At 35.6% G+C, this 17,108-nt stretch overlaps 1 protein-coding gene across 14 annotated transcripts in view; it reads right to left on the reverse strand.

The window, feature by feature from the left end:
- Positions 1–17,108, reverse strand: part of MARCHF6 (membrane associated ring-CH-type finger 6) — a 44,919-nt gene that overhangs the window by 12,958 nt on the left and 14,853 nt on the right. For 12 of the 14 annotated variants that reach the window (XM_057428796.1, XM_057428802.1, XM_057428801.1 and 9 more), the window contains 13 exons: positions 14,510–14,678; positions 12,853–13,045; positions 12,481–12,542; positions 10,503–10,535; positions 9,418–9,469; positions 6,222–6,280; positions 5,537–5,617; positions 4,392–4,460; positions 4,174–4,248; positions 3,317–3,451; positions 2,721–2,840; positions 1,825–1,925; positions 1,031–1,168 (listed from right to left, as the gene is read on the reverse strand). In XM_057428796.1, coding sequence (XP_057284779.1) covers positions 1,031–1,168; positions 1,825–1,925; positions 2,721–2,840; positions 3,317–3,451; positions 4,174–4,248; positions 4,392–4,460; positions 5,537–5,617; positions 6,222–6,280; positions 9,418–9,469; positions 10,503–10,535; positions 12,481–12,542; positions 12,853–13,045; positions 14,510–14,678 — 1,287 coding nt within the window. The remainder of the gene's footprint in view (positions 1–1,030; positions 1,169–1,824; positions 1,926–2,720; positions 2,841–3,316; positions 3,452–4,173; positions 4,249–4,391; positions 4,461–5,536; positions 5,618–6,221; positions 6,281–9,417; positions 9,470–10,502; positions 10,536–12,480; positions 12,543–12,852; positions 13,046–14,509; positions 14,679–17,108) is intronic. The other 2 variants (XM_057428790.1, XM_057428800.1) reach the window with 2 other exon arrangements.

The raw sequence follows: 17,108 nt of genomic DNA on the forward strand, positions 1-17,108 counted from the left end.
TGCCCATGGTTGGGGGGGTGGAACTAGATGATCCTAAGGTCCTTTCCAACCCTAACTATTCTATGATTCTACTGGCAAACAATGGAAACATTTTTTACAGCACTCTGCCTTTTAAGAAAAGGGAAAAGATTTTCCTCTTCTGTCATACTTAAAAACTATCAAAACATGGACAAATTAAAAATGTAAGTTTCCAAAATGCAAACTAAGAGAACAGGCTGGGAAGAGTTTCCTTATGAAAAGCTAAAATAAGTATTTTGGATTGCAGTGGGAGACAAAAGTCTTTCATTTATCTGTCTCAGACATAGCAAAAAATCAATCTTCGTTTTAATAGTGCTGCATTGGCACAACCCACAATGAACTAGACATGATGAGAGAATGACAATACACTTTGAAGTTAAATCTAAAACTTTATGGAAACAAAATCAACCTTTTTTTTTTTTCTTGGCTAATGTGTTAAACGACATATGAACTAAAAAATAATTTCAAGTTCTAAAGCTCTGCCTGGCAGTCTAAATTAAAGAACCTCACTTTGTATGAACATTTATCTGACAAATACAGTTTTATCCTTCTTTAGAGATTTTTAACTTGAAAATCTCCAATTTAAAAGGTATGCACTTCTTCAGTTTAGTGTTCTAAACTTTTTTTTTCTTCTTCTTATAGTAAGAAATGCAAGATGACTCATGGAAATGCACTGCTGACACTTACCTCTAATTTTTCCATATAACAGGAAGTTAACAAGCTGTTAGTCATACTATTACAGATTTTTTTCTTTTTCTTAACTAAGCAAATGCTGTAAGAGCATACCGAAAGAATTATTTGTCAAGAAGTAGGTACAACTACTCCTTAGAAGAAGAAAATAACTACAGAAGTTTTATATCACGTATTTATGTGTAGAATAGCTTGTCTGTTAGGTAACTCTCTGGAAAGCATGCTGCTTTCATGTGTTCCAGAATCCTTGAACTCCGGAACATACGGTAAAAGGCTAAGCTGGACACAATCTTTGTAGTTGATTTTGTTTTTCTATACTTACAGCAAGTAGCCAGCAGTAACAGTCCATGCTCGTACAAGACCTTTCAACCACTGTCTTGTATGTCCTTGTTCTAGCAAAGCTGGAAGCACTACCTGAAGCAGAAGAAGCTCTAGGGAAAGCTCACTTACTGGAGCATCACTAGAAACAACAGGAAAAACAGAAAATCAGACATGAGGAACATTCTGATAGTAATCTTTCACATTGAGTCACCACCACAATAAAAAAAGTATACTGGATACCAACAGGAACAATTCTTAGTTTTTTGCAGACACTTTTCTTTATATACTATTCCAAGGTGAAGTGTTCACGAGTGTTTAGGCATTAAGAAAGAAAAAACTGTTGAGAAGGATTATATAAGAATATGATTGGGTCTTTTACTTGCTTTTATCATTGCTGTTTCAGTTATTGCTTAGAAACAGAAAGATACTGATATTAAAAAGAACCAGTTACAGATATTCTTTTAGTCTTGAAGTAATGATAATCAGGAATGAGCGTGAAAACAAACATGACAGCAACTTCACTATCAAGAAGTTGAAGGGGAAAGTGTTCTAAGGGCACATAAAAGCCTAATAGCTATCATCATGGATGTAATACAAAATGCCTTTTATTTTTCTTGCTGGCTTTTTATTTTGATGTATCCACATCCTTTTTATTTTCTAGAACAATGAAGTTTAGATTAATTGAAAACAAAAAAAGTAACATACCAGTGTCACACTAATGCTCAAAGAGTGCAAATAATTTTTTTCTAGTTACAGGGAGACTGAAAAAACATCTTTTAAAAAATAAACACTTACCTGTAAAGCATAACATTATATGGAAGAAAGTTAGGCAGAAGATATTTAATAATGCGTATAGGAAGCCAGAGCATGAGCAGTACAATTGATCCAAAGACAATCTGGAACAAAGAAGTTAGAATTTAGTCCAATTAGCAGAAACAACCAAACATAGCTCCCTACCAATCTCTCTGACATGTTGCTTGTGTGTGATGGGTTAACCCTGGCTATCAACCCAGCTGCTCATTCATTCTCCTCTGTAGCTGAATGGGGAGAAAATAGAAGGATGACAAGAAGACTCATGGATTGAAATAATGACAGTTTAACAGAGAATGGAAAAGCTGAGAAAAAGCCTTGATGCTGTGCAAGCACCCTTCAGCCACAGCCAAAACAGCAGTGTGTTAGCAATACTGTTTCAGCCACTAATCCAGTGCAGGACATGGGCCACTATGAAGAAAATAAATAGATAAATATATATTAAATAAATATATAAATAAATATGAAAAACTCCGTCCCCTATTCCAGTGTGAGGCTGGTAAAAGTTCTGAAATAATTAGCTAAGTAAATTAAAACTGTGAGGCACTGGAAGGTGTTGCCCCGGGAAGTTGTGAATGCTCCATCTCTGGCAGCGTTCAAGGCCAGGCTGGACAGAGCCTTGGGTGACACGGTTTAGTATGAGGTGTCCCTGCCCATGGCAGGCGGGTTGGAACTAGATGATCTTAAGATCCTTTCCAACCCTAACTATTCTATGATTCTGTGATTAAAAGGTGAAGTTCAAGTAACCATCAGCTCTAACACAGTCTGAGAACATATCTTTTAAGACTTTTCAGTAACAAGCAGATCATGGCAGTGTATAGGAGAGGTAATGTGTGACATTTTCTTCCCAAATAAAGAAAAATTTTGAAAAAAGTCCTTACCACTGATAAGATAAATCTCCTGAGATGTCTATAAATGGGCAAGTGAATCATTTCCTGCACAGGATTAAAGTCTGGATCATTCAAATTCCTGAGAAACCATAAGACACCAGGTCTCAATACCTGAAAGAAGAAATAGAAAATTATATATGAAAATTACCTATTTTTCAGTTTTGATTTTGGGCAAGACCGCTGCAGTAAATAAGTTCTAAACATAATAAGGTTATTTGTTGAACAATGTTCAACAAAATGGTACATAGAACAAAGAAAGCATTATCAGAAAGACATAAAGAAGCAATAACCAATTACAAGCTTATTTCTCAAGTATTAATCTAAAAGAACTGAACTACATTTAGATTCATTTGAAGTCAACACCTATGTTTAAGGACACTTTGTTACGATAAATCTGTAAATAAAATAGACTCTTATCATCATTTCCCACTGCAGTAAGTAAGTGTGACCCTTTTTACATAAGGTTGAAATCCAATATACACAGATAAAACACAGTACCAGCAACACCCATATGTGAAATATTTAACCAAAAGTTCAACATCCAAGGTTCTCTGTGTTCTATACCAATCTTGTTCTTACAGACTTACCTCTCTCAATAAAAGGATGAAGGATGCAAAATAAAAGACGTAAACCATCCCAACTAACCAGTGCAGAAACATTGTGGTACCTGGGGCAGACTGAAAGCTCAATTCTCTATCTTTCAAAGTGGCATCAAACATCTCCTAGAAGATAAGTAGGAAACAAATATGAATAAAGTTTGGCAGTCTTCCACAGTTACTCATTTTGTTACCCTAGTTCACATATACTACTAGGCATTTAATTTAAATGTCTGCCTTGTTCTCACACATAAATAATTATAACATTTAATTAGGGAAAAAAAAGAGGGAATAATTTACAATAAAAACAGCAAATAAAGATCAATTTCTGATCAATTTCTTTCTTCTGACAGAAAGAAGTAAACTCAAACACTAACATATAGTACATAAGTTCTAAACCAGTTCAAACAAAGTGGCACTGTGGTGGAAGCAAATACTTCCTTAAGTAAAGTTCTATTTCAACTAAGACCAGAAGAAATTAATTTTCTCCATTTCTAATTAATCACAGAAAAACTGTCCTTCTCAATTCAAAGTAAAGATAACACCTATCTTCTTCAAAAACAGAGATTGGATAACTATTAAAATATGCAGTCATTGCCATTTCCCATAAGATGGCTACATAAATAAGTTTATTCAGTACACAAGTTTGCATTTGTATTTAGTAACACAAAGGAAAACAAAATCAGCATTAAGCAGTACCTAAAAATCTCTTTCCTGCTGGAAACACTATATTCATAAAAAGAGAATACTGTTGTCAAACTCTTTAACAACTCTGTTCTCAACAAAACTTTTCCATTAAATATAAACACTGTTAAAAAAGATTTTATCCCATTTATTTCCATTCTTACCAAAGAGCATATATCCAGCCACCAGCCACAGATGAGAGGAAACACACCAATTTCAACCACTACTAACAAGGAAACCTTTAGGAAAAAAAGAGAAAGAAAAAAATCTCACTAGTTTAACAGAAATTGCTAAGACAATTATAAGTTTAAATTGACAGGATTTTTTGCTACACGTACACACACACACACACACACACACACACACACACACACAGGATTACCTTGACAACAATATAGCAAACTCCTAATAAACGACGTGATCGCTGGAACTTAACAAGAGCTGCCAAACCCTGAACAGTTTTGTCAAGAAAATAATACTGAAAAATATTTTATAACATAATTTGATTAACATGAAACACTGTATTATGTGGCTTTTATAAACAGAAAATTTTATAAAAGACAACTCTGAAAGAGGAAGTATATATTTTATCAGGGTTCTATTTTCAAAATTGCCAATGACTCCGGAAGTCACAATCTGATGTGCTGGATAACTCCCCTCAACATGCATCTAAAGCAAACAAAAAAAAAAAATACTAGCACCCTTCTTAAATTAAGCATCCACAAGTTTTCTCAAGAAATACAGTTGCCTTTGAATACATCTGCCATCAGTAAGGATGTTTCAAAACTGAAGGCCTATCTTAAATGGTAGCTTTCCTTTTTATTCAGTCTGAAACAAATTCACACCTTTTCCAAGAAGAGCTGGATACATATTATATTTAGGGGACTTGTTTTGTTTTCTTTTAGGAAGTAAAACAGAGATGTGCCATCAACTGTTTTACCACATTTGCACTGGACATTGGTACAGTGTGGTCTAAAGTTGATGTTGGCTTTTCTTAAACAGAAAGCTGCCTACAAATGTTTATTCTTTCTAATTGATTTTGGGGTAGTCCCTTTAAAAAACATACAGCTCAAATACAGACTTTTTACTTGCGATCAAATCCTTCTAGCTTTCAGGACTCTGCCATTGCTTAATTTTCTCTGTGATATCACCTGAAAGAAGTTCATACTGCAAACTTTCAGTGCTTCAGAGACATGAAAGAGAAACTAGAGCAATCTGCCCTCTAAGGATCTGACAGGATCAAAAAGATGTGAATAAATTTCCCATCATACCTTATGTTTTCATAAGCCCATTTATCTTTCTGCTGAAAGTACGTAGCCCATAGCAATAGCGTAAGGATTGTGAGAGGAAAAATTAATGATTCTTCCCTCCTCAGACAGAAGAGATCTTTTCTTTTATTTCACCAAAATAGCAGAACAAAACGGTAAACTGACTGCATCTATATTATGTCTGGGACTCCTCAAAATACAGCCAGAAAATTTATTTACATGTAAAATCTAAACCAGGTAACTACTGACAAAAGGATACATGGCAAACAATTAAAGTCACTGCTAGCAGAACATATCCGACTATAGTTGTAATCAGGCCTTCAAAGTGAGATGCTTGAACCTGGAGGGGAGAGAAAAAAAGGGAACATTTATCAGTCTCTTAAGAGATTACACCTCCTTCTTATGTAATTAAGATAAACCCCAAATCTCAACTCTTCCAAGAAGAATGACATTTTTCTTTAGTTTTAACATATTTTAATAATCTATTACTTTTTTGGTATCACCAAAAATAGAAAATGTTTATATTTTCTGGAAAAGCATGAGAGCTACTTTCTTCAAACATGAAACAACCTCTATATGTGAAATGAAAAGTGTCATTTGACAACACTAGCTTTCGCTACCTAGTATCATCAACTATGGAAATTACTCAAGTGCACAGATTAAAAATATACATGGGGAACAAAAGACTCTTAAACCCCCCTCAAAACATATGCATTTTTTTGTAAAAGGAAACTTCACTTGGAATGTATATAATGGAGGAAGTGGGAAAGAGTGAGAGAACATTTTTAATCAGAGATTAAAAAACGCATGAGGAGAAAATATGGGACACACTCCAGGTGACTTTTGTAATCACAAATGTAAGTGGAAGGATGCTGTAAAAATATTGTGACTAAATAAATAGTAGCAGGTTTTTTTCCATTTTGACACTATAAACTAGTACTTACATATTCTTCAAAGCCCAGGCCAACAATGGAGAAGTGACCAATATGGTATGGACAAAATGCTGCATAAGACAAGTAGAAAGAAAGCAGAAAAAAGAAGACCATGAAACAGAGCCTTTTTTACAGGTTGTGTATTGTAACATGGGAATTATTCTATTTCTCATCAATTTTGGGAAAACTACTGAAAAAAATTACTTTCTGTACAAATATTTGGAAGTATTATATTACTATAATTTTAGAAAACACAATCAGATCAGAATTCACACTGTAAGACTACAAACAATACAAAACTACACAGAAAAAGATGACAGTCTTTTAGGCTTTTATTCTTCTTGCTTTGTGTAAATTTATTTAATTTCTCAGTCTTATGTACTAGGCTCGTATGGGTCTCACAGACTGCTGTAGGACCCTGCCCTGTATATTTACTCTTTCCCATGCACTAAAAGCCTTAAGTAGCCATTTCGGGTCAGGTGGGACTTGATTTAGCAAGTTTCAGTTTTAGTGCTTTAATTCTTAAGAATACTGTGAAACATGTAAGCCCTGCAGAAATTTGCAACAAGAAGAGAAGATGATGGGGAAAAAGACAATGCTCCAGTGAAGGGATGAGGAACAACTGAGAAGTCTTTACTGTGACTTAACATACTAAAGACAGTCATCATCCCTGAGAGCTCACTCCGGCCAATTTGGAGGTCTCAGGAGGAATGAATTAAAAAAACCCACAGGACTTGCCCCATTTTTGGACACCTGTGTATTTACAACAGGATCAAGCAGTTCTTTTATCTGTCTTTGTGGTCTTTTAACCAAGCCACAGAGGACTACAGAATACAATATCGCTTTTCTACAGGAGTAGGAGTCAGTAATGAAGTAAAGGGCTGTAGTAACTGCAAGCTTTTATTTTCACCTGTATTACCTTCACTATATCATGATAATCAACGCCAGGCACTACTGCAGACTAAACATACCCTCAAATGAAAAGCCTGCTGATTTTCCTAATTTCCATCTGACTGATACATTTAAAAAAAACCAAAACAACCCAAACCCTAGGAAAAGACTGCAGAGGACATGTATTACCTCAATCAGTTTTCAGAAAGTGTTAATTTACGCCCCTTTCAGAGGGATCAACAGTTACCAGGAATAGCAAAAATATAAAAGATAAAGGGAGGACTTGAGCTCTCTTCCTGCTCCATAAGAACAAGAAAAAGTGAGGAGGGGGAAAAAAATAAAAAAATCAGACTCCTATAGACATCAGACTCATTTTACCTTTTTGACAGTGTTTTATGAGATTATAGTGCACAATTTATAATGTTTTTTAAGTAACTTTCTTTAAATCAGAATTTCTAATAGATTGCTTTTAATGAAAAGTGTGAAGAAGTACAAAATCCTCTGAGCACTAAAGTGGACTGCAAAAAATATGAATTAAGTCCAATTTAATTAACTTGTCCAAGAGAACATCACAGGAGAATTTCTGGACTGGCAATTAAGGTTTCAAATGCTTTCCTTCCAATCTTATCTTCTAGAAAATACCTCCTACGACATCTAAACTCACCAGGACCATAATTAAAATTAAGAGATTTGGCAGTTGTAAATTAGGCAATGTTACTTAATAGGAAAGATACTAAAAATAGGCTTGAGAGGCACATATTAAGTTTCCAGAACTCCTGCTCACTTGCTTGGGAAAGTTGTTCCCCTTCTCTACCTGTTAGTTTCCCATTTGTTAAAGCACACTTATTGTTCCTGAAAGCACATCTATATGACAACTTCATTAATTATTCTTGTTACTAATTTAATCAAGAATTTAGAAATTTCATAGCTATTATCTACTTCTTAAAAAAGCCTGATTTTTTTTTAGTAGCTAAAAACCTAATTAACTTGTGAGAACTAGAGATTAAAATAGACTAAGTATCAGAAATAATTCAAGTATTTTCCAATTCTAATTAGAACAGTTACAGTTTCTTCTGAATTAAATATACATAATATTTCTTTTTATTTTCTTGATCAGCTGATTCATTTAAATAACTAGATGCTCAAATCACTGGTTCAATACATGAGCTTTACTCTGCTTATTTCTTATCTACAGTATGACTTCAGTTTTTAAAGTTCAAACTCTTCTGCCAAGAAAGAACACTGAAAAAAACAGTGCAACATTATCCATATATAAAGTACTCCATCTTGCCATGACTATGCTATTGGTTCTACACACGGTTATGTCAAATTAACAACACTAACAAGGCTCAAGCACCATAATGCAAAAGCTTCTGTTGCTGAACAGGTAAAACTGAGTCACAGGGAAGAGCTGTTATTCTCTCAGGTTACTCAACAGGTATAAGGCACCAATAAAAAAGCATTTCTAAATTTGTTACCTCCCTTTCTCCAGTAAAACCAGAGTGGAAATGCAAATTTACCCTACATATCAGCAGTAAATATGAAACAGGAATTCCAGAAACTTTCAAGGGGAAACTTACTGCTATGTACAATGCATATTATCCTAAGGCAGGTATATTATCCTTTTAGGTTTCAAATAATTGAGAAATATACATACACCTGTGGTTAGGGGATTTATATACACACACATATATGTGTCTCTGGGAAGGAGAAAAAAAAATAAAGTAAAATACACGACTGATTAGAATTTACTGTTTTCTAAAATTAATCCAACTTGTATGAACTAAGAAAAGTTGTTCCATAGTAATTTTTGACACAAAATGGAAATACATTTGACAGCTCTTTAGAGTCAGCTACATTCTTATACACCCTGCTCCCTCCCAGTTTGAGCTGCAAAAAATGTATTCTTGATGGAAAAATGGATTCTTGATGGAAAAAGGAATTTAACTATATCTAGCAAAAACTGTAAGGAGAAAAAAAGAAATAAAAAATTCTGTCCATTCCTAAAAGTACTTCACTTGCTACTAAATTAAAAGTTTCCTCCTTTAATTTAATAGTATTCAAATATTATTTTCCATGCTTTGGTTGACATCATTAAGCTTTTGGTAGATTTCCTATTTTAAACCTATTAGCTTAAAAGAACTAAAATGACAGAACTAGAAGCAACAAAGATTTATTATTCATATTCCCAGCTTGTTTATGTTTCCATTTTTAGATGTCACAACTTTATCTATTCTGAAAGAATAGCTTTAAAATTAAGCTTCATTATTGCTACAGAGAAGGAACTTCATAAAACTCAAGAGCAAATGATACTTACCAAACACAAGTATGAACAATGTATTTAAAGATACCACCCAAAAAACATGCTCCTGCAAGGGGTATGGGAGAAGGAGGAAGGAAGATGATGGTTAGTATCAGTCATTTAAGTACACAACTTTACTTTTGTATCTAAACTTCTTTCAACTGCCTATTATTACCAGAAATTGCACATCACTTGTCAGAACCAAGAAATTCACTCAAGCACAAAGAACAAAACATGCAGGACAGATTACGAAAGCATCTGCACATTTATCTAGGTGAGAGTACTTACATTTGCTTTAATACTCATGTTTTTAAAGTAAGCTTTTATTTTAAAATCTATATGAATAGTTCCACCCTCAAAAACAATTTCATGAAATATATGTAATTGTTTTATAAATGAGAAAATGTTCATATTTAAAAAATATAATAAAATTGATATTGATATAAATTAAAATAATATTCAAGAAGGAAAAAATTCTAGAAGGAATAAAAAAAACCCCAAACCAAATGAAGTCAATTTAAAATCTAGTTTATGGTAAAAATTCACTAGTGGTAGTTATGGTGGTATCAGGACAAATCACAAAAGTCTGAATGAGGATACTATTTTAACTATAACATAACAAGCAAAACTTGAGGCTAGAACAGATACGTATTTTCAGTGTATACCAGGGAGTACATGATCCAAAGCTACCTACGTCTTTTAAGAATCACCACTTCTAAACTGCAAGAGGGTAGATTCAGACTGGATATTAGGAAGAAGTTCTTTACTGTGAGGGTGGTGAGGCACTGGCACAGGTTGTCCAGAGAAGCTGTGGCTGCCGCATCCCTGGCAGTGTTCAAGGCCAGGCTGGACTGGGATTTGAGCAACCTGGTTTAGAGGAAGGTGTCCCCACCCATGGCAAGGGGACTGGAACTGGATGATCTTTAAGGTCCTTTCCAACCCAAACCATTCTGTGATTCTATTCTGAATACGTATTATATAAAAATAGGGACTTCAAATAGAATGATGTAATTTTAAAAACTAGTTTTACTTAAAAAAAAAAAAAAAAAAAAAAAAAAAAGCCTTCTATAGAAATTCTTGAAATGCAGGATTTCACTTACTAAAAAAACCAGAGATCCATCGAGTCCAAGCATCTGGGAAAATAAGAAAGTTGATTTTTTTATTCATTAGGAAAACTAAGCAACACACATCTAAAATAAGTCTCATAGAAGTCTCTTTCAAACCAACTTTTTATGTCCAATACAGGCAAAAGTTATTTTTTTTTTAATTGCTCAACCAAGAGAACCAGGACATAAATTCTCACAGTAAGTTCTCATTCAACAAAGTAAACACAGTTGATCAAAGGCACTGATATACATGTGGAATATCTTAATACACTTGTATTTATATATTGCAGACCATACAGATAATCAATTTATAGGCTATTTCACTCTAAGACTTTGAAGACTGACAAAGATTTTCTATGTTCAGAACATTTTAGTGATTGAACTGATTTTTAAACAACATTAAAACACAAGAGCAACATTTTTTTTTTTCTTCCTAATTGCAAGGTATCAGTTTATGTTGCACTGAGAAAATTAAAAGGTTTGTATTTTACCTTCAATGTATAAAAGCAACTAGTAACAGGCTAATGTTGCTACACTATATAATTAAATTTAGAGCACAAGTGGTCTACAGCTAGGGAAGACAGGAATCAAATTCCATCACACTGCACAGCTGTTATGGGAAGCATCCAAAGAATAGGCAGAAGTAAAGCATCTATTAAAAAAAAATAACAAAAGTCTCTCCTTTTCCCTTTGTGGTTTTCTTACTATTTTAATACAGACACTTCTACTCCATGATTACTGCTGTGAAGAACCAGGATCAAGGCTATTTTTTTTTAACCAGGATTTTGCACTAAGTTACACATATTTCACAAAATAAACCAAGATGCAAGTATTTTCAAAAATTCAGAAAGCTTGCATACTATTTTCACAAGATGAAATAACAGAAAACTCTACCTCACTTCTGATACTAAATGCCAAGTAGATGGCTACTGCCTATGCCAGCACGTAGGATGGGAAATGGTTATGAAGCCAATTTATATTCCTGGAGAGGTATCAAAGTATTTTCAATTAAGAGTACATCAACATTTCCCAGCACATAAACTGGGTTCGGAAACATAACACTTTCATTTTGAGATCTGCACCAGAATGGTTCAGTAAACCTGAATTTATGCATGCCCTTTTTCACTAAAAATCTTTCAAAACAAAAATTTTTCACTAGATACAAAACAAAGTTGAAGACCTGTCCCTTATGATGAAAAATTTATTTCTACTACACGGCAATCACGGCAACAATTGTATCACAGCCTGGCAACACAATGACTAGTTTTACAACCGTTTGCAATAGGCATTAGTAAACGATGCTGGTAAATCCCATGAAGCTGCTCTATCTACCTTCAAGTAGATTTTGCTGCCATGTGAACTTTGAACTCAAATATTGGCTACCTCTAAACCAGCTACAAAAAACTAGTTCTTGAGTCTCTACACTACTCTATGATTACAGTGCACATTATTTCATGCTTTAATTAAGGGATTTATGATCCATAAACAAAACAGATGCAACGTTATATTAAAATGCTCCATAATGTTTTAAGAAATATATTTGTCTTTTGCAAATACATAAATTTCTTTAGTTTAATGCTTTCATGAATACAAAGATTAAGAATTAATCTACATATAACACAATACCTATGTGCTCCTAATCTGGCCTACATCCTCAGTGCAAGCTGCAATTCATTTCTAAACCTGACCAAGTTGAAAACTTCAGAAAAGTCTGTGCTTAAAATAAGTCTTGTTTTAAGCTGCTGCTATATTTAAAATCAAAGAAACGCCTTTTGGATAGTTAATAAGTAGCATAATAACATTTGGCTTTTAAATACAATGAGTTTTAGATCACTAAAGCCTCTTGCTGGTAGTTTTCACACTACACAATGGTATCAACATTTACCCCAAATGGATTTTAACACAGCAATACTACAAATAATTTCAAGTATGGGTCTTCATTATTCAATTCAAGAAAATTATTCTTACTCACTCGCTCCCAAGTAAGTTCTTCTGCTGCTCGATCCCATTCCAAAGCATTCCAGTTCATGTCATCTGAGGAAACAATGGCCATTTTTGCAGCTGTTAGACTCACACAAAATAAGATGCAACCACTCCATGCTATGTTTTAAATGAACAAAAAGACTTAAGTGCATAATATTCAACTTATAACTGCTGACAGCTTTTCTGCAAGCAAATGATCCAGCACTCAAAAGAAATATATGAATTTTACAAAAAACAAGGGTTAATAATAAGCTGAAGTGGGAATTTTCACAGCTTCCTTGAATTATGACAGTTCTGTTTTCGATGGTTTCACTTGTATTTACAAAGAACTAGAACATTACTGTTTTGAGTCACCTGTTACCTTGTGCTCCATTGTTTGCATCTGCTGCATCTTCAACTACAGCATCTTCTTCATCTTCATTATCCTCCTCCTCTTCATCTACTTGTTCTTCTTGAATTTCAGGGTTCTCACCTACAACTGCATTCTCAGCAGCTGGGTTAGCAGGTTGATCCAGCACAGCATTTTCAACACCTCCATTGACAACAGCCTGAGCCTGCAGAAACAGGATTTAGTATTCAGTTAAATTAATCAACCTCACTCCGTACACTTATTCTGCGTACAGAAAAAATAAAGAGTATTTTAAAAAATTTTATTAATGTCTTTTTTTTTAGACAAACATTAAATTTGGGACTACTAAACCTTTTAAAAGGGGAAGATAAAAATCAGACTTCTTCCCAGAAAGCTGAGACTGGAAAGACCCTTTAAGGATCATCTAAGTCAATCCAACCCAAAGAATGGTCAGCTAGAGCAGGTTGGCTGGTCCTGTTGCAGTTGGCTTTTGACTGTCTCCAGAGATGGATACTTTACAACCTCCCCCAGCAACCTGTTTCAGTAATTGATCACACTTACAGAAAAGGAACAAAATACAACAAAACCCCAATCAAGAAATAAAACACAAACAAACAAAAAAAAACCAAAACCGGTATCCAGATTGTTCTGGTTGGTTGGTTTTGTTTGTCTGGGGGCTGTTTATTTCTTTGTTTGCTTAGGGCTTTTTTGGTCTAAATGAAATTTCCTGTGTTTTGATTTGAGCTTACTGTCTGTTGTCCTGTCACTCAATTCTACCAAGAAGACGTTGGCTCTGTCTTCTTTACATCTTTCAATCAGGCATTTATACATACTGGGAAAGTCTACCCCAGCCCTTTTCATGTCCAGGATGAACAGTTACAGCTCTCACAGCCTCTCACAGCATGCCAGATGCTCCAGTCCTTCAACCACTTTTGTTGGCTCTTCACAGCATGCACTCAACTATGCCCATGTCTCTTGTACAAGGGCGAGCCTAAAACTAAATACAGCACTCTAGATGTGATATCACCACTGCTCAAGACAGGGGAGCTCTCTTATGAAAGCTGTCATTGTAATTCAAGGACAACCCAAGCCAGTCATCAAGCTGAGGACCTCCATCTGTCTTTAAAAAACCCTGACATTTATTACAAAAGAAAAAATTCTAATTATTTCCTCCCTATGCACATGCTGCCTATCTCTGCTGCTGCCCAAGAGGGTCCTGTAAGCAGTAAAGCGGTGCTGCATGTGGTTGGGAGATCGGGGGAGGGCAGAGAAGCTTCAACTTCAGTTCCAGCAACACCTCCAACTGCTTTGAAAACAATGAATTGTTACCTCATGAACTACAGAAATACATAAGAAAAAAAAAACAAAAGCAAGCTGTATCTTCCCTGATTGTGGCTGACAGCTTGGCTTTACAAAATTATCTTAAAAAGTGTAAGGATACAGACATAAGAACGTAAAAACATTACAGTTGGTTTACAAAAACATACTATAACATCCATTAAAATTTTACAGAATTTCAAAAACAGTGATATCACCAAGTTTATACAGGAACACAGGTTCAACTTCTACTAACGTACAAAGAAACCCTGCAGTAAAATAACATTACTGTTGGGTTCTGAGAATGTATTTATTCACAACAGCACTTAACTACTGAGTAGTGAAGTTTTACCTCATTTGGTTGACCAACACCATTGAGTGGCTGTTGCTGATTTTGTTCCAACCATTGTGGCGCTCCTCCATGGACAATCTGTTCACGTAACCAAACAAGGCTGATGAATGCACACAGAGTGCAAGTTACCACAAAACACCCCTGCAAACAGTCAGCCAGCAAGTTCTCCCTGTTAAAAAAAGAAAAACATCCCAAAACAAAACATTAATGACAAATATATTTTGCTAATTTAGTAAATTTAGTCATTGTAACTACCAGAAATATAACCTCCTAGTCCAAATCAACAAATAAACTGGTATTTGTGCAAAAAAAGCTTTATTTACTTACATGTCATAGAATCACAGAACAGTTAGGGTTGGAAAGGACCCTTAAGATCATCTAGTTCCATCCTCCACGCCATGGGCAGGGACAACTCACACTAAACCATACCACCCAAGGCTCGGCCCAACCTGGCTTTGAACATCGCCAGGGATGGAGCATTCACAACCTCCCTGGGCAACCCATTCTAGTGCCTCACCACCCTAACAGTAAAGAACTTCCTCCTTATATAAATCTAAACTTCCCCTGTTTAAGTTTTAACCTGTTACCCCTTGTCCTATCACTACAGTCCCTAATGGAGAGTCCCTCCCCAGCATCCCTATAGGCCCCCTTCAGATACTGGAAGGCTGCCATGAGGTCTCCACGCAGCCTTCTCTTCTCCAGGCTGAACAGCCCCAACTTTCTCAGCCTGTCTTCATACAGGAGGTGCTCCAGTCCCCTGAGCATCCTCGTGGCCCTCCTCTGGACTTGTTCCAACAGTTCCATGTCCTTTTTATCTTGAGGACACCAGAACTGCACACAATACTCCAGGTGAGGCCTCACAAGAGCAGAGTAGGGGGGGAGGATCACCTCCTTCGACCTGCTGGTCACGCTGCTTTTGATGCAGCCCAGGATATGGTTGGCTTTCTGGGCTGCTGGCTCATGTTCATTTTCTGTTGACCAACACCCCCAAGTCAGAGTAGGGCTGCTCTGACTCTCTTCTCTACCCAACCTGTAGCTGTGCCTGGGATTGCTCTGACCCAGGTGTAGGACCTTGCACTTGTCATGGTTAAACTTCATGAGGTTGGCATCAGTCCAGGTAGATGACATCAACTGCTCTACCCCTGCCCATCAGTTCTGTAGCCCCATCATAGAAGGCCACCAAATTGGTCAGGCAGGATTTCCCCTTAGTGAAGCCATGCTGGCTGTCACCAAGCACCTTGTTGTTTTTCATGTGCCTTAGCATGCCTTCCAGGAGAATCTGCTCCAAGATTTTGCCAGGTACACAGGTGAGACTGACTGGTCTGTATCTAGATGTAATTTTTAATTACTTTTGAGAAATCATGCAAAACCAAGTTTCTTTTAGGAAGGCTGTATGTACCTGCATATAAATGGTTTTAATGCCAAGATAAACACTGATTTGGAACAGATTTCCCTCTCGTATGGTTTGTGAAATTACTGTTTAAACGTAAATACTCCTGCAAAATGGGATTTGACTCAATATGAAAAAAAGCTTCAAGAATAGTTCAGGAAAAACAATCTTCAAAAATAGCAAAGGAAATACAATAGTTGCTAAGTAAATGCTACAGTAAAAGCTCTGTTTCAATGGCTACATGCACAATATCCACTCCACTGAAACATTTAACCTGCTGAGCTACCCTAACCAAAAGAATGGAACTGCAGGGTTTGTCTTCCACAGCTGTATTTCAGGTAGTCTTTACCCCATCTATTATCTCTATACTTTAAAAATCCTCATTTATCAAAACATACATAACTGTAAAGCAGCAGTAAAGTAAAATGCACTTAGCCAACTGAAAGTAGGGTTTCATGCAATGCAAAGGTACTTAAATTGGCTTAATCAACTCTCATCCCTAATTCCAGGTACCCCCTCCCACTTGTTTCCACCCTTGCACTACTCCTTGACCACAGTGGATTTGCTTAGGGAACTAATTACAGTATGTTCTTTAAAATATGCCACCATAGCATTTTGCCACCCCTAGTCTAGCTCTCAATGCAGCCACACAAACACTTGTGCCTGCACAGCAGAGTGAATACCACAGGGACAGGATGTCTAAAATGAAACGATGCAAAACGCTATTATCATTGACTCTAACAAAGAAATATGTGTCAAAGCACAGCTTCACATGCCATTAAAACCGGACACTAGAGTCCTTTATTTTCTCCCTAGACTACAGAAAAATACAAGAACAGGTGCTAGGTTCAGTTGTTTCAGATTCTTCTCAAAAATCTAAACTTACTGGGAGATAACAGGAAAAACACTGCTACTAATCTCAAGCTAGCGTTTCTCTTTATTAATAAAAAACAATTAACATCACCTGATGTCTCAAATCAAATAGCCCAAGTGAGATGGCTCAGCTGCACAGCACAGGACATTCACTCAAAATTTACTAGATTCTACTCAAACAGTTTCAGTTTCTCATGTTCAAGATAATAAAACAAAGTAAGAACCAGCCTGAAACTTTGTTATGCTGGTATTTATTGTTTTAAGTAAAACTGATTTATAAAAAGACAAAGATAGACAATATTCAATAGCAAGCATATGGTGATTGACTCAAAACTA

Source organism: Pezoporus wallicus, unplaced genomic scaffold, assembly GCF_028554395.1.
Source record: "Pezoporus wallicus isolate ANWC-B61680 ecotype Strahan unplaced genomic scaffold, APGP_CSIRO_Pwel_v1 contig_6658, whole genome shotgun sequence".
Lineage (NCBI taxonomy): Eukaryota > Metazoa > Chordata > Aves > Psittaciformes > Psittacidae > Pezoporus > Pezoporus wallicus.